Here is a 20,991-nt window from a genome sequence, read left to right as displayed (position 1 = left end):
AGACTACGGTACACTTAATTCTGTGACATACCATCTTTTCCTATCATCTTGCAAATCTCTGTTTTGGAAGAGACTGACTTTATGACCAAAATGATCGTATTTACACTGTAGTACATTTTGACACTAGAATAAATGTTTCTGACTCATATCAATTCCACATATGCCATTTTCAAAATGAGAAGTTGCTTTTTAGGGGCAGTCGCTCTTTAAAGCTGTGAAGTTAGCCCAGAAGTGTTTTATAATTTGTGTTTGTCAGTTTGAGTAAATATGTCTCTGTTAATTATTTAGATTTTAGACAACAGTGGTGTGTTCTGTGAAAATGTATGTTTGTAAGCCTAGGGGGTAAGGGTCTAATGAATGATTAGAGATAATTTCTACCTTATTCAAGTGATAGGCCCATCTTACATTTAGGGAATCAAGGTATAACAAACCTTGGTGTAACGACAAGTGTTGGTTGAATGGATTAGTTATAACCATGATTGCACACTCACTTGTGCAACCTATCACTGTGGTTGACAAAGTACATTTATTGCAATGTGAGTTTCATTAGGTTTTAATTCTTCAAATTGACCTGCATGTGACCTTGTGGGTGTATTGAAGACAGCACCACGTTTCTCTAGGAGAGCACTGTGTATCAGATAAGATACCTGTGTTTGGCTCTTTCTGAGACTGGACTCTGCACACAGACACACCCATTCCTTAACTCCCGATAAGATAAGACCAGTCCGAATAAAGAAGGAAACAATTGAAAAGAAAGACGAGTTTTCTCTTAATTTGTCAGTTGCAAATTGAAAGTCCTATTGCTGCTCAGCATTTACTTTCAGTTCAAAAATGACATTCAAGGATAAATACTTGTCAAATAAACGTTTGTTGGTCCCAATAAATTATACCCTGAAGAGGTGTCATGTTCTCTCAGGGAAATAACACATCCACACAGGCTTTTGCAACATGTGTCTAATAAAACGTGAATTATGTTTGTCACCTGATTGTCGATAGACCGCAATAAGGAAAAATTAGAAAGGGTAAGGAGTTTAGGCGCAAAGGGCACAAAAGGGAAAATATTGTTGCCAAACTTGCAAAATGATGTACTTGATCCTAAGACCTCATAGGGTGGAGGAAGGAATGTTTTAGTATTACAAAACCTATTGGAGGGGAGGGGGCCTCAACACAGACCGTGTGCTTGTGAGATGCATGTTGGCAGAGGTCATGTTCTCACTATGGTTTTCAGTTTCCTCGTATCAATGGTGTAGAGCTTATTTAGTATTTTCTTTCTGCTCGTCTAAGCAGGGATTCATCTTTTTTAAACATGATGAAAAAACAATGCTGTGGGAAGTTTTCATTACAACCATCTCTCAGTTTTCAGTAGACATTTAGACTTTATGAGAAGAGATGATCATTTACAGCAATGGCCTGTTGGATTAAGTTGCAAGGGACTAAATTGGAGCTGAGAAACCAGAGGATGTTGCTGAATTGAATTGTAAAAGGTCTATGCTCTTAGAAATGAAATAAAATATATTCTTAACTTTAAATATGTTTTATATATCCCCACTGATAAACACATTTGTACCCTTTAACCCTGTTTTTAGCAATCATTAACACTCTTCAAAGGCATTTTTATTATGCTATTATAAAATCTATTTCCCTTGTTCAGTGTTTGGAGTCCAGAGTCTTGTGCATCCTCCTGCACTATTGCCTCATGATCTCATTGAGTTTCATCTTTGCTTACTCCAGTAATTAAGAGCCAGTGACTGTGTGTGTGTGTGTGTGTGTGTGTGTGTGTGTGTGTGTGTGTGTGTGTATTTTTGGTTTTACTATTCTTGTGGGGACCAGAAGTGGGGACATTTCGCCGGTCCCCACACGGAAAAAGGCTATTTTAGGGGTTAGGTTTAGGGTTAGAATTAGGGTTAGGAGTTAGTTTTAGGGTTAAGGTTAGGGTTAGGCTAAGGATTAGGTTTTGGGTTTGGGTTAGGTTTAGGGTTAGGGGTTAGCGAAAATAGGATTCTGAATAGGAATCAATTGTTTGGTCCCCACAAGAAAAGTAAAACAAACGTGTGTGTGTGTGTTGTGTGTGTGTGTGTGTGTGCATGAATTTGTTTCACCCCTTCTGCCTTTCTTTCACAGTATGTAACAATCATCTTTGACAAAAAGTGACAAAAAGCCGCTAGTTTGTCACCCACTGTGTAGTTTGTGATGTTTTTGACTCCAGTCTAGTAACTCCAAAAAACACAAACTAGAGAAAAGTTTATCCAACCACACAATCCCCACCATGTTAGCCAACCATACCAGTGGTTTTTCATTTAAACATTTTATATTTTGGCTCAGAGCACTGATTTAGAGTTGGTGGAGAAATCTGACATTGATCAAGGTGCAGAGTTCCACTCACTTGTATACTTTAGTACGGGTTTAATGATAAATCAGTGCTGCCACATAACATGGAGCTCACACTGATGAGCCAATGAGATCAAGTGCATTCATGGGAAGTCACGGTGAGGTCAAATCATCATACAATCAGTGGTAATGACAAATAGAGTGGTGGATTTACAAATGCGTTTTACAATGTGTGCTATGCTGTCATTGGCACAGTTTTTGTGTGTTGACTGTGTGTTTGTAAATGGAACAAACGAGAATTACGAGTGTGTTTCACTGTAGCCCTACCTTGAGTGTGAGTCTGTGGAATCAGGATGTTGGATTGAGGGGCAGGGCGTTGAGACTGTTAAATATTGACTGGGAGTGTAATAATTAACTTGTCTCCAACTCCTGATCTCTCTTAAACTGGCCACTCTCTCTGCCATTGCATTGCTGACAAATGCACCCTAAACTCCTTCTCCTTTCTACCTCTCCTCTTAGTGAGGCTGACTTTGTCTACGTTCCTCACTGTTTTGCCATCTATCTTTTCAGAAATTTCCACCACATCAGACCGCTCTTCCCTTATTTCTGTCTTTCTATTCTTGCACCCCCCAAAAGCAGCCGCTCCCAAACCTTTGGCCTCCTCCTGTAAAAGCCATCGGGCCAGACTCGGCTGCATTTGAAGGTGAGTACTGCGCTTGTGTGATGTTTGTCTGTGTGAATGTGTTAGCACATATTCAGGACTTACATTTCCTACACTAACAAGACCTGTTAGTTAGGATACGAATAATCTTAAGGCCTAGTTCAGTCAAAAACGTGATTTTCCTGTGTTTTATATATATTTCCACATTATGATGTTGGAATAATACTGTGGAATTATGTTAATGCCCTTTTAATGTAAGAGCTGTTTGAAAAGATCAGCTGAAATTTCAGCCTGTTTTGGAGGGATGGCGTTTTGGCCAATTAGTTAATAGACCAATAAGAAAGAGAGTTCCAAACCTCTCTGCCAATAAAAGTTATTTTTCCTCTCCCCACTCAGACCACTCCCAGACAGTCCTAGCAAAATTCTTGCTTGAGAAATGTCTCTTTGCTAAGAAGCTATTTTTGTTTCTTTTTGACCATTTTAATTGAGAACAATCACAGTAAGGTACTTAATTGTTCCCCAGAAATGATTTGATATTGAGATAAAAATGACTGCATTGGACCTTTAAAGACATGAAACTGAGATTCTTATGTATACATCCACAAAAGGTGTCAACCCATCCCATGCCAACCTTTGTTCCTAAGAAAAACTCTCAACATCAGTCTTTGCCTTAAAATGGAAAACATATTATCTTACAAACCTCAATACTTGATTTTTCTGTTTACAGTTTCAAAAGCTAAAAGGCTGTCCTAACAAGAGGCTGTTTGAATGAGGGGACAAGTTTCTCCACATAGGCCTACAAACACAATAAACACAATTTGACATTCCACTGTATTATACAGTGACAGCTGGAGTAGAGCAGAGTTTCAGGGAAAACAGATGGTTTAAAATCAGTTCCCTTCAAACAGAGAGTATTTCGAGATGTATATTTAACAGATTTAATTTGATTTCTGTCATTCAATGTCTGTATGTGTGTGACAGAGAGTGCAGGAGAATGGCATGTAATACATGATATGTATTTTAAAGCATTTGAACTAACCCTAAGACAAGTATGTAAGGCTTTTTGCTTAGCGTTTTTGTTAACCAAGGCAAAAGAAGTAGATCAGCAGTGTTTGAATTCAAATAAACATGCTTGGGTACTGTGAAAACCTTAACATCCCACTGGGCGCAGCTGCCTATTTAACTTCTATTCCACATTAGTTCAATGTAATTTCATTGAAATTAAGTGGTTACAGTGTTGATTCCACCAGTGGGTGCCTAGTGGGATATCCTTCCAAAGAATTCTACTTTCTTCTGCTGTACAAACCCATGAGAAACATGGACATGGAATATGGTTATTCATTATTAGGGAAAGGGTTATATTTAGGATGAGAAGGCCAGGCTCATTGTGTTTCACTGTTGATATAGTGTGCTGTTTCATAGCGGCCAGAGTTAAAACAGGAAGACCAATTGCCTAAGTTGTTCATATGTAAGAATAAGAATATATGCCGTTTAGCAGATGCTTTTATCCAACGCGACCTACAGTAATTTTTACATTTGAGTCATTTAGCAGACGCTCTTATCCAGAGCAATTAGGGTTAAGTGCCTTGCTCAAGGGCACATTGACAGATTTTTCACCTAGTCAGCTCAGAGGTTCGAACCAGCAACCGTTCAGTTACTGGCCCATCACTCTAGGCTACCTTTTACATAGGGGTGGCCCCAGCAGGAACCAAACCCATGACCTTTAGCGTTGCAAGAAACATGCTCTGCCGACTGAGCCACACGGCCAACACACAACAATGAATGGATGAGAGATAGAAAGTATGAAAAAGGTAGTGTTTGAGAGTGTGCCTGACAACAAGGGCGATGAGTCAGACCGGGGGTGACAGGGTCAGTGTCACAGTTTTTTAATTGCTTTATTGTTTTGTTTTTCCCAAGATAGAGTGGTTTACTACGAGGCAAAGTCTACAGAGATATCAGAGCAGGAGAGGGACTGCTGAGCATGATAGGGGAGAGGAAGAAATGAGTAACAATATTCCATCAGGAATAAATTATCAGTGTACCAAACACTAAATACATTTGATGGCGAAATAAAAGTAGGATTAAAAAAAGGAACATAGTTATTGAGAAGCCAGACACACCCATTATGTTCAGCTTGTGTTCACAATCCTCAATGCACCCTTATGTTGACAGCCACCATAAAAACCCTGTTATCTAGACAGGCCTTGGCCCTTTGACCATTCTATCGGAGGATTGTGTGCTATGATGTCATCTATAGCCGGCCATAAAGATTGTAGAGGGGAAAGGATGGGTCAAAGTCAGTTGCTATTGGAGGCTCCTCACATGTACCGGTACCAAATTACTAAGTCTGTAATTGACCTTATATGTACTTCTGTTTCAGATATTTCAAAGTGAGACATCATACGCCCACCAGAAACAACTGAAGGTGTGACCTCAATATATGGGCCTAACTACATTAACATTGCATGAATGCAGTATTATCGCTATCCTGTAGGAGGCAGTGTGCTATGAACAGCTTGTGGACAAATCTGGTGCTTGCTGGCTGTAACAGCAACTCCATGTGGAAGTTGTCTGTGTTCCAGTGGAGATGCTGTTACCTGCAGAGAGTCACCCCACAGCCAGCTCTGACATTGAATCAATGTTTAGCATATCACAGTCCTTGTTTATTATGGCTGTTATGATGTTTCTCCTCTTTCAGTTGAACTCAGTTATATCTGCTTACACCACATTGTCATATTTTTTTAAAATGAGAAATGTTGTATTATTAAGAACAGTCTCTAGATCAACTAAACAGATATGAGCTCCTTGTTTTCCATTGACAACATCATGTGAAGATATTCATGCACTCAAAACGTTGGTTTGAATGCAGAGTAGGGCTAAAAGAAGAATGGGACGCATGGGGATGACCTATGAATTGACAGCCAGTGTTTGCAACATGACTGCCTGTCAGTTCTGTAGGCCACTGCTGTGTCTGTCCTACTGAGCACACACAGGGGTTTAGATGGAGCAAAGGAACTCATTGATATGTTTAATAAATAATCAGAAACCTATGATGCATTTATGAAACCACTGATAATATCCTGTATAGTTCACATTTGCAAGTTATTTGAAGACAATACAATTGTTTTGTTGCCAACCTTGGAAATAAAGATTGAAAACACCACTCTCTGATTATTTAAATAATATAATTAAGCAGCTAAGGGCTGTTCTTAAGCACGATGCAACGCGGAGTGCCTGGATACAGCCCTTAGCCGTGGTATATTGGCCATATACCACCAACCCCCGAGGTGCCTTATTACTATTATAAACTGATTACCAGTAAAATAATACATTGGCTGTCAGCCAATCAGTATTCAGGGCTCGAACCACCCAGTTTATAATAGCTGATATAAGTGCATGACTGTTAATGGGAAACAAATCTCTATAAATTCAAGAATTTGACAGACGTTGTCTAGTCTGGTAGACGCTTAGTATTCCTGAGTGTTACCACAGGGTGGAGGTGTTGAGACATAAACCTGCCAGGGAGGGGCTAATAAAAGTGAAAGCAAAAATATTCCCAGATGTACTATTATATCACTCTCCCCTCCCACACCTTTTATCCAATCTTACCCTATCTCTTAGCTCTACTAATCTTCCTAAGGTCTCTTCAGTTCAGTTTATACGAAATCACCGTTGTGCTGGGGAAACACCCAAAAATGCCATGGACGAGTCACCTTCATGAATCAGCCCCCTCCTTTTCACTGCAGGAATCTCACAGTGATATTACCAGTCAGAGGAGTTTCACAGTGTACTTAATAAGAAACATATATTTTCATATCAGCTGTCTCAAGTTTTCCACCTCAAACTTCATGTTTATCACAGTCCACTAGTGTGTGTGTGTGTGTGTGTGTGAGAGAGTGTGAGTGAGTGTGTGTGTGTGTGGGGGGGGGGGGGGGGGGGGTGATATGTCAACAGTGTCAATATTTTGACCTCAACAGTAAACTCCATGAAGAAAGAGGACTGACTAAGTAGAGTTAGAAAAATGTAAGTGTCACTGTCACAATTATACAATAATACAAAATCTAGATTTTTTTAAACCACATTGTGGACCACTCAAATTGAGTTTTGAGACACTAAAAACAATCATAGTCGTCATGGTACAGGTGTCATCTATAATGCATTACATAATTTATACACATGTAAGCATAAACAAAAACAAAACAAAGTACAGTGGATAAAATAACAATTAGGCACTTATAAAGAAACGTCGCCGTTGGAGGATAAAATGGCAGGCTTTTACATTATTGTTACCATTCAAATTGTTATTTTGGCTTGACAGCTGACAAAAAAGAACATCCCTAATTTTGTTGTATAACCCACAGTAAAGCAAGGCATGAGCTTCAGTTTCAATGGAACCATTGTTACAAAAAGTACATACACGTTTATCTAGGGAGTGTTTGTGTATCGACCACTCGGGGCCAATCCACATTAAAATGTTGCTAAAGCATGAGAAGCACACAATAACATAAGTCGTGGATAATAAAGAAATACACATGATCTTTGGGGAAATGTAACACTCCAAATTAGCCTAAATAATTCCCTAAATATGCCTTTTTCTCCTGGGAAAACAAAATATAATAAATGTTTAATTCAGGGTTTGTCATTATATACCTCCTTCCTTGTTTTAGGCCATACTGCTTCCATTTAATTTGCTCAAGGTTGTAATAAATGTGAATGCAAACAATCTATTATTATCTGCCCTGTTGTCAGGCCAGAATGGTTGGGGTTTCCCTTGCAAATTCATAAAGCATGTGCTCATCAGACTAATAGAGAGGGGGCTTTTTATTTAATTAGTGTGAACTAGCTAGCTAGTGTGCATGTAAGGACGTAATGCATGTAGTGACGTAATGCTAACAGAGAGAATTAGTAATGGCGTCTTTTTGTAGGCACTAACTCCGCCATGGCTCATTGGACAAAGCCTATGAGGAAAATGAATCAAGTTTTTGTATGGTTTTTGGATAAATACCGAAAATAAGGTCTGTGGTAAACACAGGCTTATGAGATCTTATACGTTTTGTTCTATTAGATCATGTTCATCAGCTAACATCACGTTTTGTGAAATTTGAAGCATGTATTTAATTTTAAAAAAGTACATAAAGGCTTTATAATTCATAAAGGTCATGTTAACTGACTGATATTATCTCATAGAACAAAACGTGGCCCCGTGTAGCTCAGTTGGTAGAGCATGGTGCTTGCAACACCAGGGTTGTGGGTTCGATTCCCACGGGGGCCAGTATGAAATGTATGCACTCACTAACTGTAAGTCGCTCTGGATAAGAGCGTCGACTAAAATGTAAAAATCACCTAAGCCTGTGTTAACCTCAGAACTTATTTTCGGCATTTATCCCAAAACGCTATTCTTTCCCCATTCATTTCAGAATCACCTTTATTCGCCAAGTACATTTACACTTACTCAGAAGTTTACTTGGTGATATGGTGCTGCTAGTGACAGACAACATTTACAGACAGAATACAGACAACGGAGTTTAAACAAAGTTTACATACATTATATACAACTAGGTAGAGTGAGCATAGAGCTATAAAGAGAGAGACCAGATATACAAATGTACAGTGGGTATACGGTTGATATACAGTGGATGTACAAATGTACAGTATCAGTATGAATATATCTAAATGCAGAGAGATGAACAGAGTACAATGCAGTATAGTGCAGTTATTTTGTGTACAATTCAGAAATGGCTTGAATAGAGTTCATAGTTCTTTAGTCTCTATGGGCCAGATGGCCGGTTGGTGAGGGCCACAGCCTGAGGGAAGAAACTTTTCAGGTGGCGGGAGGTTTTGGTCATGAGTGACCTGAACCGCCTGGAGGAGGGGGTGACCGGGGTAGAATGGGTCGGCGATTATGTTTCCTGCACGCTTCCTGCCCTGGAGTCGTGCAGGACTTCGATGGAGGGCAGGTGGCAGCCGATGACCCTCTCTGCAGACCGGACAATGCGTTGCAGTTTTCCCTTGCAGCGGCCAAACGTAGACCCAAACCAGATGGTGATGGACGAGGTGAGGATGACTCAACGATTGATGAGTAAAAACAGATTAGGATTGACTGGGATATAGAGTTTTTTCAGCTGCCGCAAGTAGTACATCCGCTGGTGTGCCTTCTTGGTGAAGCTGTGATGTTGTCCTCCCACTTGAAGTTGAGGGAGATGATGGTCCCCAGGAATTTGAACGATTCAGCCTTGCTAACAGCTGAGCCATCAATTTCGAGGGGGAGAGATGGTGGCTGGCGTTTTCTGAAGTCAACCACCATTTCCATGGTTTTGTCTGTTTTGAGTTCCAGGTTATTGCGACCAGGCCACTAACCGGTCGACCTCTCTACGGTACAAGGACTCATCGCCATAGGTGATGAGACCGACCAGAGTGGTGTCCAATTGTTTGACAGATGCATTGTTGGAGGTGCAGTCATTGGTGTTGAGTGAGTAGAGGTGAGAGCACACATCCTTGTGGTGCTCTGGTGCTGAGGGATAAAGACTATGAAAGGTGTTTTCCCAGCATCAAGTGTTGTGTCCTGTTGGGACAGGAAGTCAGTGATCCACTGACAGATGGAGCTGGACACGTTCAGCTGGGAGAGTTTGTCTTGTAGCAGTTCTGGGATGATGGTATTAAACGCAGAGCTAAAGTCCACAAACAATATCCTTGCATATGTCTTTGGGTTTTCGAGGTGTTTTAGAATGTAGTGTAGGCATGTAGACAGCGTCTTCCTCAGACCTCTTAGTTCTGTAGGCAAACTGCAGTGGGTCGAGAGGGGCGTCAGTAATGGTTTTGAGATTTTCCCCATAGGAATGGATGAACAAACCAGAGGTAACTCATTTCCGTTTTTTAGGACTGGCGAGCCCTATCACAGATTATCCATTATATTGAACACATACTCTAGTGGCGCTCTAACGATGAAAATAAATATCTTCAAAAATGGAAGGCAGTTGGGAGGAAGCAAGATCAGGTGGCCCCATTCTAGCCAATGAGAGGGCAGATACGCGTCTGAACAACATTCACAACTCCGATATAAAGTGTTTTTTCTCAAAATTGCCGGGATGTCACGTGTCCGTCCTACTTATATCAATACACTCGTAACATTAAGCATTACGAAACTTATATTCGAGCAAATAAACCATTCCATTTTTTGTTAACCAAATTCGACGCTCTCTCATTGACCTCCATACAAAAACTCCTCGGTTGGTGAGCGGAAAAAACGCCACCTGCTGGAGAAGACATATTTTGGGCCCAATTATACCTCGCTTTGCCTTTTCCTCTCAGGCTATATAGGCGTCGAACTGGGCGGATTCAATTATGCTGAGCCGCGAGACACTGGTCTATGGCCCGTGAGGTGAACATGCAAAAGTGGTGGGGGAGGAGTGCACTCTGCGCCGCTCGGCCATGTTGTCAACAAGGCAGCATAGTAAATCGCCCAGAAACATACAACATTCTTTTACATAAAATATGTTTGAATTTTAAAACTAGTTTTCATTGGGAAGGCAGATAACGCGTTTTTATCAAAAGCAATCACTTTGCATGTTAAAACACAGAATCCTACTCATTACTCATCGTGCTTAATTACATCACTTTTGTTTTGATCCGACTTCGCCGTGGGCTTTGAACGGGGCACCTGGCTCACGCCCGGGAGGCAGCCCGGTTCCCAAAACGAATGCCATCAACTTTCACCCTTTGCTAAACACGCCTACCCTGGCACCCGGGCAATATTCATCGAATCCCCTCACTGTTACACGCTTTCTGACGTTCCACTAGCGAGGGCTCGAGACTGGACTGGAGAAGCACGGAGGAGGAGACGCGAGGTTGTCTGACAAGAGAGTGTTTCTTGGTCTGCTGCTAGCCAGAGCTGTGTATTACCTTGCAGTTTGAGTTCCAGGGTTAGAGAACGTATTTGATAGTTTCATTCATCTATTGTAAAAGTTGATAGCTTCAGAAATTAAGTTTTCAACAGATAAACAGGCTGTTAATTTACACAATCTGGGGTAGCTAGCTAGTTAGCCGAAACCCTCACAGACCGTTATCCCATTATTTTGAGTGAAGACGAGAGACACAGCTAGCTAGCTACTTAACACACGTAGAAAGCTAACCTGGCTGGCTGGCTAGCAAATTTACTCATTCAAACGTTATACCTCATCGGGGACAGACACAGGCCCGTTAGCCAGCGATATCAACAACTTTACTTCATTGAACAACTAACGTTACATTGAGACAACAAGTACATCTACAATATTTGTGAATTCGGGCACCATGTTTAAAAGGGATGGCAAGAAGGACCCAGAACTATTCCAAAATGTGTCGGAAGGGCTGAAAAAACTGTACAGGACCAAACTCTTTCCATTGGAAGACACCTACCGCTTCCACGATTTCCATTCACCGGCTTTGGAAGATGCCGACTTTGACAACAAGCCTATGGTGCTCTTGGTTGGCCAATACTCTACAGGTAAAACCACATTTATCCGGCATCTAATGGAGCAAGATTTCCCCGGCATGCGGATAGGGCCCGAACCGACCACCGACTCCTTCATAGCGGTCATGCATGGAGAGCAGGAGGGGTTGATCCCAGGCAACGCTCTAGTAGTTGACCCCAAGAAACCCTTCAGAAAACTCAACGCTTTTGGCAACGCTTTTCTTAACAGGTGAGTCCCAGTCCAGTGTAACTAGCTAGCTAAATACTAGCTAATTTGGAGAGCTAACTGGGAGTATTTTATGAATGGCCCAGCCAGGGAATTAAAAGGATGGCCTGAGCTAGCACTGTTGGTGGATAGCTAACGTTAGCTAGTTCTTCTCTAATAAAGCCATGATGATTCTCTTATTTGTCCGAGGATTATCGGAGATCCATGCACCACTTTTTTTATTTTCTTCTACTCCATATATTCATATTTGATATTTTATTCATTAATTGTCTCATCCTCGGTTCAGATGTTCAGTGTGTGACAGTATGGAGGGGAGTGGCTGTCTGTTTGTGTTGAACGTTGAAGAGCCACCTCTTCGCGCAGCCCATGTCCTTTGACTGAGACTGATCTAGTTAACAAGTTTACTGCCTGAACAAAATACACTTTTTTCCCTCCTGTCTATGCTTTCATAATGCTCCCACACAGAGCTGTCATGGGAGAATCAAGAATATTATTCATGTAATGTCTCTTAAGTGGAATGGGGTGTGGGCAATAGGTCCATCCTGTTTTGACATCGACTTGCAATCAACTTCTGTACATGAATGCAAGAGCTGTCATAGCCTATGTAAGAAGTAAGAATCTACTCTGATAGTAGCTAGCCTGTTACCCTTATTCTGACCCACAGAAAATGAATGAGAGAAAATAGGAGAATTGTATTGCGGAATGTCTCCTCCCCTCAGAGGTCCCATCGATACAGCCTCTGTCCTGGTACAAGCTGCAGAAGCGACTGTCGGGTTCAATCAATTATTAACTGGCATTGCTTTCATTGCTACATTGATTCCCACAGAAATGCAGAATACCCGGACAGACAGGAGTAGAGAGAGGAAGAGTAGAGTAGTACTTTATTAATCCCATCTTGGGACATTATTTTATCACTTCAGCATCAATCAGTAAAATTACAAAGACCGGACCCGTATCAGTGACAAACACATAATAAAACACATAAGAAACCTGCACGTTAATAGCCATAAAAGATGGGTAAGAAATAATGTTGTCTATCCTCCTGGGAAACTGCAACAACAGTCATTAAAAAGGCATCATACATTTGTAATTTACACACCTGATCTACAATGTTGTATCCTGACCAACTATTGTTTTATTTAATGTATAACTGATGTCAGAAACATACACTCATATACTTTTTACATTTGGATTGTCTGTGGTATGGACCTTTGCTTCACTAAAACTATGCTCAATCATGACCGTTGGACCATTGCTCTGTGAATCATTTCACTTGTAACAGTCTATGGCGATTCCATGCCAGCGGGAGCGGAATTTTTTTTGGAATCTCAGATTGTTCTGGCAATTCGCACATAGAAACCTCATTGGGAGGAACAATGTTTGACATGCTTTTTACATTTGTATCATAAACAATTTTTTTGAAAATCATGATGGAAGTGGCCATTTTAGGTTATTTTTAGACCTATACATGCCTCCTGTAAGACCCTATGATATGTGGACCGTACATGATACAGACAACATCTTGGTGTCATACTACTTATAGTGTACTAAACATATGGAGTACGTCTAGATTATGAAATACACATTTTCGCATTCATTTATTCAACATTACAAATATTTATAAGAATGTCAACTCAAAAATGGTTTGTTGGTAGGTTTCCATCCAATTGGTGACAGATTTTCAGGCGATTATTCTAAATCCCCCTATGCCTGTGATTATGTGGTTGTCCCACCTAGATATCTTCAGATGAATGCACTAACTGTAAGTCGCTGTGGATAAGAGTGTCTGCTAAATGACTAAAATGTAAAAATGTGATGACGTAGTGCACACAATGTACTTTTTCTCTAATGTTTTCATGTACTGAATAAAAATCTAAAGTTCAATTTGTTTCCATCGCATTTTCAACTCTACCGATAGTTTTGTCACAAACTGTTGCGTTAAATGGAAAATGTGCCTACTCTGGACTGGTCTTGGCACGTGTGGGTAGGTTAGTCTACATGATGAGATTATTATGGATAAGAGCGAGAATATTTGTATCTGTCAAAGGGCAGTCAAGCATCGATCATCATGTCTCCAGAATAAGACCCTCGATATGATTGTTATAATATCAATATTTGAGCATAAAGGTATTTCTACCTCCATTTCTCGCATAATTAATTTTACTAGTTAGGCTACACTAGTAAAATTGTGCTACTGTAGCTACATTTTGCAATCACTTTATCCTGCATTCCAGTAGTGCATATGGAAAATAAAGTGTTTGGGTGGCAGTTGAAAAGCGGATTCTGTATTTGACATGTATGCTTATCTTTTGCTTAGTATAAAATTTTATGATTTTCTTTATTTATGGATTTTCAAATATGAGAACAGAAAGAAAAACAGTACAACCCCATCCACCCACCCACCCCACCAAGGCATCATACAAGGATATCACTGAAAAGTAAATGAAATAAGACAAAAAATAGACAATAGAAACAAAAACAAAACAATGGGGGGAAAAAACGGTATCATAATTATAGTTGAGTGCTATTTGCACAATTATATGGTCACTAGAACAGACATGACTGCTTGCTAAAATATACTAGTAACACTATGTAAAAGAAAGGCTCGCCACATATTGTATGAATGGGGACCAGGTTAAGTCAAACATTTGTCGGGGCCCAATGATTTTCTTTCTTAAAATTGCGATTGAAATTTGAGGATGATGTGTCGTCACATGTCAGCGTTTGTAGCACTGTGTTCTGCACAGCTCTATTTTCAATCAGTTGTGCTTTTTCCTTGGGCGTGACCCAAGTTGACACTAGCCTGCCACTTGAGGAATGGGATCCTCTGTATTGAATGTCATCATGCCTGACTTAGTGTGGAGGGAGTGGGGACTGGGGTTTTAACAGTAAGAGGGAGTGGTGATGCTCTCCTGGGGAAGCACTGATGAAAAGCTACAATAGCAGTGCTTACCAGCTGAGTTTATACTTGGCTGTTACACCCTGCCCTGAAACATTTGCCCGGTTCATTCACAATATTTTAGTGCAGGTTTTTTTTAAACTCTTTCTGCTCTAAACTCTTTATTTGTCGTCTGTGGACTGGTCAGGCTTTCAGAGTGGAAAGGCCGGAGTCAGTTCTTTACTTCAGCTCTGCCTTGGCAGAAATAACTTGGGTACTGAATCAGCTGTTTCTCCTTCAAACAATAGGCAGCTCATTCTGACCCGTAACGTGTTTCCTTTCACTCTTGGCAATCATGCACAGCACTGTCATCCATAACCTTCCCATTCTATCCAGCCCCAACTCTGCTGCATCTCTCAACCCCTAAACCTCCTGACATTACTCCAGATGTATGGTGTATGCTGCTGTGTTAATGCCTCCCAGAGCCCCCTCTCTGTTTTGAGTTTGCAGCTCACACATAGAACACATGTCTGTTGGCAACTGAGCCAAGGGAACGCCAGGAATGAGAGTAGATGTGGGGAAAAATTGAGAGAGCGGAGACTCTTGAGGAAGAGACCCTACATAGATGGGGCTGGGGAGAATCTAAGTGAAACGTCCAGGAAGGGGGGGGGGGGGGGTCGTGAAGTTAAGGGCTGCCTCTGGCTGAGTGATATGGAGGGTTGAAATTGAGGGGTTAGCATGTTTTTGTATGACTGCAACCGGCAAGTACAGTTGAAGTCGGAAGTTTACATACACTTAGGTTGGAGTCATTCAAACTTGTTTTTCAACCACTCCACAAATGTCTTTTTAACAAACGATAGTTTTGGCAAGTCGGTTAGGACATCTACTTTGTGCATGACACAAGTAATTTTTCCAACAATTGTTTACAGACAGATTATTTCACTTATAATTCACTGTATCACAATTCCAGTGGGTCAGAAGTTTACATACACTAAGTTGACTGTGCCTTTAAGCAGCTTGGAAAATTCCAGAAAATGATGTCATGGCTTTAGAAGCTTCTGATAGGCTAATTGACATATTTTGAGTCAATTGGAGGTGTACCTGTGGATGTATTTCAAGGCCTACCTTCAAACTCTGCTTCTTTGCTTGACATCATGGGAAAATCAAAAGAAATCAGCCAAGACCTCAGAAATATTTTTGTAGACCTCCACAAGTCTGGTTCATACTTGGGAGCAATTTCCAAACGCCTGAAGGTACCACGTTCATCTGTACAAACAATAGTATGTAAGTATAAACACCATGGGACCACGCAGCCGTCATACTGCTCAGGAAGGAGATGCGTTCTGTCTCCTAGAGATGAACGTACTTTGGTGCGAAAAGTGCAAATCAAGCCCAGAACAACAGCAAAGGACCTTGTGAAGATGCTGGAGGAAACAGGTACAAAAGTATTTATATCCACAGTAAAACGAGTCCTATATCGACATAACCTGAAAGGCCGCTCAGCAAGGAAGAAGCCACTGCTCCAAAACCGCCATAAAAAAAGCCAGACTACGGTTTGCAACTGCACATGGGGACAAAGATTGTACTTTTTGGAGAAATATCCTCTGGTCTGATGAAACAAAAATAGAACTGTTTGGCCATATTAACCATTGTTATGTTTGGAGGAAAAAGGGGGCAGCTTGCAAGCCGAAGAACACCATCCCAACCATGAAGCACGGGGGTGGCAGCATCATGCTGTGGGGGTGCTTTGCTGCAGGAGGGACTGGTGCACTTCACAAAATAGATGGCATCTTGAGGAAGGAAAATTATGTGGATATATTGAAGCAACATCTCAAGACATCAGTCAGGAAGTTAAAGCTTGGTCGCAAAGGGGTCTTCCAAATGGACAATGACCCCAAGCATACTTCCAAAGTTGTGGCAAAATGGCTTAAGGACAACAAAGTCAAGGTATTGGAGTGGCCATCACAAAGCCCTGACCTCAATCCTATAGAAAATGTGCGGGCAGAACTGAAAAAGTGTGTCCGGGCAAGGAGGCCTACAAACCTGACTCGGTTACACCAGCTCTGTCAGGAGGAATGGGCCAAAATTCTGCCAACTTATTGTGGGAAGGTTGTGGAAGGTTACCCGAAACGGTTGACCCAAGTTAAACAATTTACAGGCAATGCTACCAAATACTAATTGAGTGTATGTAAACTTATGACACCACTGGGAATGTGAGTTAAATAAATAAAAGCTGAAAAAAATCACTACTATTATTCTGACATTTCACATTCTTAAAATAAAGTGGTGATCCTAACTGACCTAAGACAGGGAACTTTTACAAGGATTAAATGTCAGGAATCGTGGAAAAACTGAGTTTAAATGTATTTGTCTAAGGTGTATGTAAACTTCCGACTTCAACTGTATGTTTCAGGATTGGGTGACTATGGCTGTGTGAGCAACACTGAGTGGTTTAATCATGAGTTATGCACATGCATCCAGATACGCTGAGGAAATCTGATCATGGAAAAGGTGAGGTAAGGGGTTAGAAAGATAAGAGCTCTGGCACAAAATAAGGGAATTCCTGCCACTCCGTCACATTGAGGGGAGAGGAAATAACCTTTTTTCCAGTACGCTTTGCTTTTTGCCATTGCTCTCATTTCTATCTAAGTGAGCTCATGTACAGGTTTACTATATCACTCCACTGAAGGCCCTTCACACAAGACCGCTACGTTTGAATTGCCTGACAGCGAATACATAAGTCTGTCTTGTCTCGTCAGTGTCTAGATTGACAACTAAATGTACTGACTGCCTCTGAGGGTGGATGGAAAATGAAAGCTACTTCACGAACATGGTGTTCAAATGATCATGGAGGAATCATGTGTTCAGTGTCTTATTGTTCTCCGGTGTTAAGGACTAGCTAGCTGCCCTACATTTCTACAAGTGATTTTTGTTGAGCTCTTTCTCTAAATAGTTTTATAACAGAGTGGAAAGAAAGTGTGTGGGTGTGCTCGTTGCGTTGTGTAGCATATGGTTTTGTGCCTTGATTGGAGGGTCTCCAAAAACAAAGTCAGTCTATTTATAGAGGAGCTGGACAGATCAGATACAGCTTCTCATCTATTGTCTTGGAAGGCGTCTGAGGATGTAGGTTTGCATCAAAGCTCAGTTCCAGTAATTTATTTGTCATCCAAACTTGTAATAAATAAGCATCAATTAGATCAAATGTGTTTGTTAAAATGTGAATGGAAAAACAGGATCAGTGTGTTCCATCTTCTGAATGTCTTTCATGGTTAATTACTGCAGTTATTATTGTGTAGATGGGCTGTCCCCGACAAAAAAAATATCTTAGTCGATCAAAAGTCGTCTGTTCTTTCAACCAGTCGATTGTAAAAAAAAAAAAAATAGACACATCCTATGTGTTTTAATCAAATAAACTATATGCACTGAGCTTGTCTGATGCTTTAAGCAAACTGTTTGAAATAATTAAGACACAAATGACTAGAGGGAGTCTGACCGCAATTGATTTGATTGTGCCGGGCCTGGCTCAGACTTGCTGTGTTAAAAAAAAAAGACAGCGATTGACCGTGTGACTAGCACCCATTGTCTCTGTCTCCTCCCTGCTGCACCGACCACCACAGAACATCAACAGTGTGTATCGCGCTGTCCGTGTTGCTGAAGCTGCAACATAATTACAGCCATTTCTGACTGAAAAGTTATGTTAACGAAATCCCTAATTTCTTTAGGAAAAACATTCCCTATTCCCTCAACCCTTGCTCTCTTTACGTGACACATGTATACATCGCATGCACGTGACCAATAGGGCCTAACCTATAGCATATCATAATCACATCAATAAATTGGTTAACAAACTCTTAACACGGTAACACGTGACAGCAAAATGGATGCAAAAGACGTGACCAATAAACTCGAAACGGGTATGTCAGTGTGGAATGTGTGAAATAAATGTCACTAGTTGTGGAAAATACTGGAGATCAAGAAAAGAAGGTAAGGAGCAAGCGCTGCATGCATATTATGTGTGCCAAACAGGTGCTGTTAGATTACAATATCATTTTTCTGACCAATTGGAACAATGTAAACGACACTAAATAAATTATAAGCGTACCAGAGAATCTGTTCTAACGTTTTTTTGTAAAGCCTTTATTACAGAAAAGACTATAAACAGTTTCATTCATTCGTGAATGCAATTTCCGAAATAGAACGGTTTAGGCCTATTTATTGTTTACGCTAATTATTCAATGGTCGCTTTGTTTATTTTAAACTAAAATGCTTGATTGCATTTCAAATCATGAATGACTCGTATGCTGTGTGATGACATGAACGAATAAATGGATTGATACAGTAGCTTATAAGTATTGAAATATAGGCCTAAGTAAGTTACGGTATTCAAATTAAACAGGATGCGCTCTTAGGCCTACAGCTCGATGGTGGTTATACAAGGCTGCTATACTAAGCCTACTAATGATGACGATGATGATGAGATCAAGGAAAAAGGAGGGTTGTTATTATAATGAAAAAAATGTCTGACTATTTGGAACAGTGTAAACACTAAATAAATTATAAATAATACTAGAGGGGCTGGTCTAATGAAGAAAAAAAAAGGTGTAAAACCTTTATTACAGCATAGCAAAGATAAAAAACAGACACATTTATGAAATTGTTTATCCAACGTGGTTGCGTGAGGCTTGGTGCTCACGGAATCCGTAGGCTATTAAACCCTCAAACAAGCAACAGAAGCAGGATCGGTCTTATTTCATTTACATTTACATTTACGTCATTTAGCAGACGCTCTTATCCAGAGCGACTTACAAATTGGTGCATTCACCCTATAGCCAGTGGGATAACCACTTTACAATATATATATATATATTTTTTTTTTTTGGGGGGGGGGGGGTAGAAGGATTACTTTATCCTATCCCAGGTATTCCTTAAAGAGGTGGGGTTTCAAATGTCTCCGGAAGGTGGTGAGTGACTCCGCTGTCCTGGCGTCGTGAGGGAGGTTGTTCCACCATTGGGGTGCCAGAGCAGCGAACAGTTTTGACTGGGCTGAGCGGGAACTATGCTTCCGCAGAGGAAGGGGAGCCAGCAGGCCAGAGGTGGATGAACGCAATGCCCTCGTTTGGGTGTAGGGACTGATCAGAGCCTGAAGGTACGGAGGTGCCGTTCCCCTCACAGCTCCATAGGCAAGCACCATGGTCTTGTAACAGATGCAAGCTTCAACTGGAAGCCAGTGGAGTGTGCGGAGGAGCGGGGTGACGTGAGAGAACTTGGGAAGGTTGAACACCAGACGGGCTGCGGCATTCTGGATGAGTTGTAGGGGTTTAATGGCACAGGCAGGGAGCCCAGCCAACAGCGAGTTGCAGTAATCCAGACGGGAGATAAGTGCCTGGATTAGGACCTGTGCCGCTTCCTGTGTAAGGCAGGGTCGTACTCTCTGAATGTTGTAGAGCATGAACTTGCAGGATCGGGTCACCGCCTTGATGTTAGCGGAGAACGACAGGGTGTTGTCCAGGGTCACGCCAAGGCTCTTCGCACTCTGGGAGGAGGACACAACGGAGTTGTCAACCGTGATGGCGAGATCATGGAACGGGCAGTCCTTCCCCGGGAGGAAGAGCAGCTCCGTCTTGCCAAGGTTCAGCTTGAGGTGGTGATCCGTCATCCATACTGATATGTCTGCCAGACATGCAGAGATGCGATTCGCCACCTGGTTATCAGAAGGGGGAAATGAGAAGATTAGTTGTGTATCGTCAGCGTAGCAATGATAGGAGAGGCCATGTGAGGATATGACAGAGCCAAGTGACTTGGTGTATAGCGAGAATAGGAGAGGGCCTAGAACTGAGCCCTGGGGGACACCAGTGGTGAGAACACGTGGTGCGGAGACAGCTTCTCGCCACGCCACTTGGTAGGGGCGACCGGTCAGGTAGGACGCAATCCAAGAGTGAGCCGCGCCGGAGATGCCCAGCTCGGAGAGGGTGGAGAGGAGGATCTGATGGTTCACAGTATCAAAGGCAGCAGACAGGTCTAGAAGGACAAGAGCAGAGGAGAGAGAGTTAGCTTTAGCAGTGCGGAGAGCCTCCGTGACACAGAGAAGAGCAGTCTCAGTTGAATGACCAGTCCTGAAACCTGACTGGTTTGGATCAAGAAGGTCATTCTGAGAGAGATAGCAAGAGAGTTGGCTAAAGACGGCACGCTCAATGCAGAAAGGGAGGAGAGGAGGGTTGAGGAGGCAGAATCAGGAGATTGGAGGGAGAAGGATTGAGCAGAGGGAAGAGATGATAGGATGGAAGAGGAGAGAGTAGTGGGAGAGAGAGGGCGAAGGTTGCGGCGGCGCATTACCATCTGTGTAGGGGCAGAGTGAGTAGTGTTGGAGGAGAGCGAGAGAGAAAAGGATACAAAGTAGTGGTCGGAGACATGGAGGGGAGTTGCAGTGAGATTAGTAGAAGAGCAGCATC

General features: G+C 41.6%; 1 protein-coding gene across 1 annotated transcript in view; it reads left to right on the top strand.

Annotated features, from left to right (window-relative positions):
- Window positions 1-10,404: 10,404 nt before the first annotated feature.
- Window positions 10,405-20,991, top strand: part of LOC311099600 (EH domain-containing protein 1-like) — a 34,670-nt gene continuing 24,083 nt past the window's right edge. The window contains exon 1 of the mRNA XM_084140312.1: window positions 10,405-11,667. Within this exon, the coding sequence (XP_083996438.1) occupies window positions 11,279-11,667 (389 nt within the window). The 5' untranslated portion in view covers window positions 10,405-11,278. The remainder of the gene's footprint in view (window positions 11,668-20,991) is intronic.

The sequence above is a fragment of the Coregonus lavaretus genome (genome assembly GCF_964263955.1).
Source record: "Coregonus lavaretus genome assembly, chromosome: 24".
Lineage (NCBI taxonomy): Eukaryota > Metazoa > Chordata > Actinopteri > Salmoniformes > Salmonidae > Coregonus > Coregonus lavaretus.
This window is presented reverse-complemented; position numbering and strand designations above follow the sequence as displayed.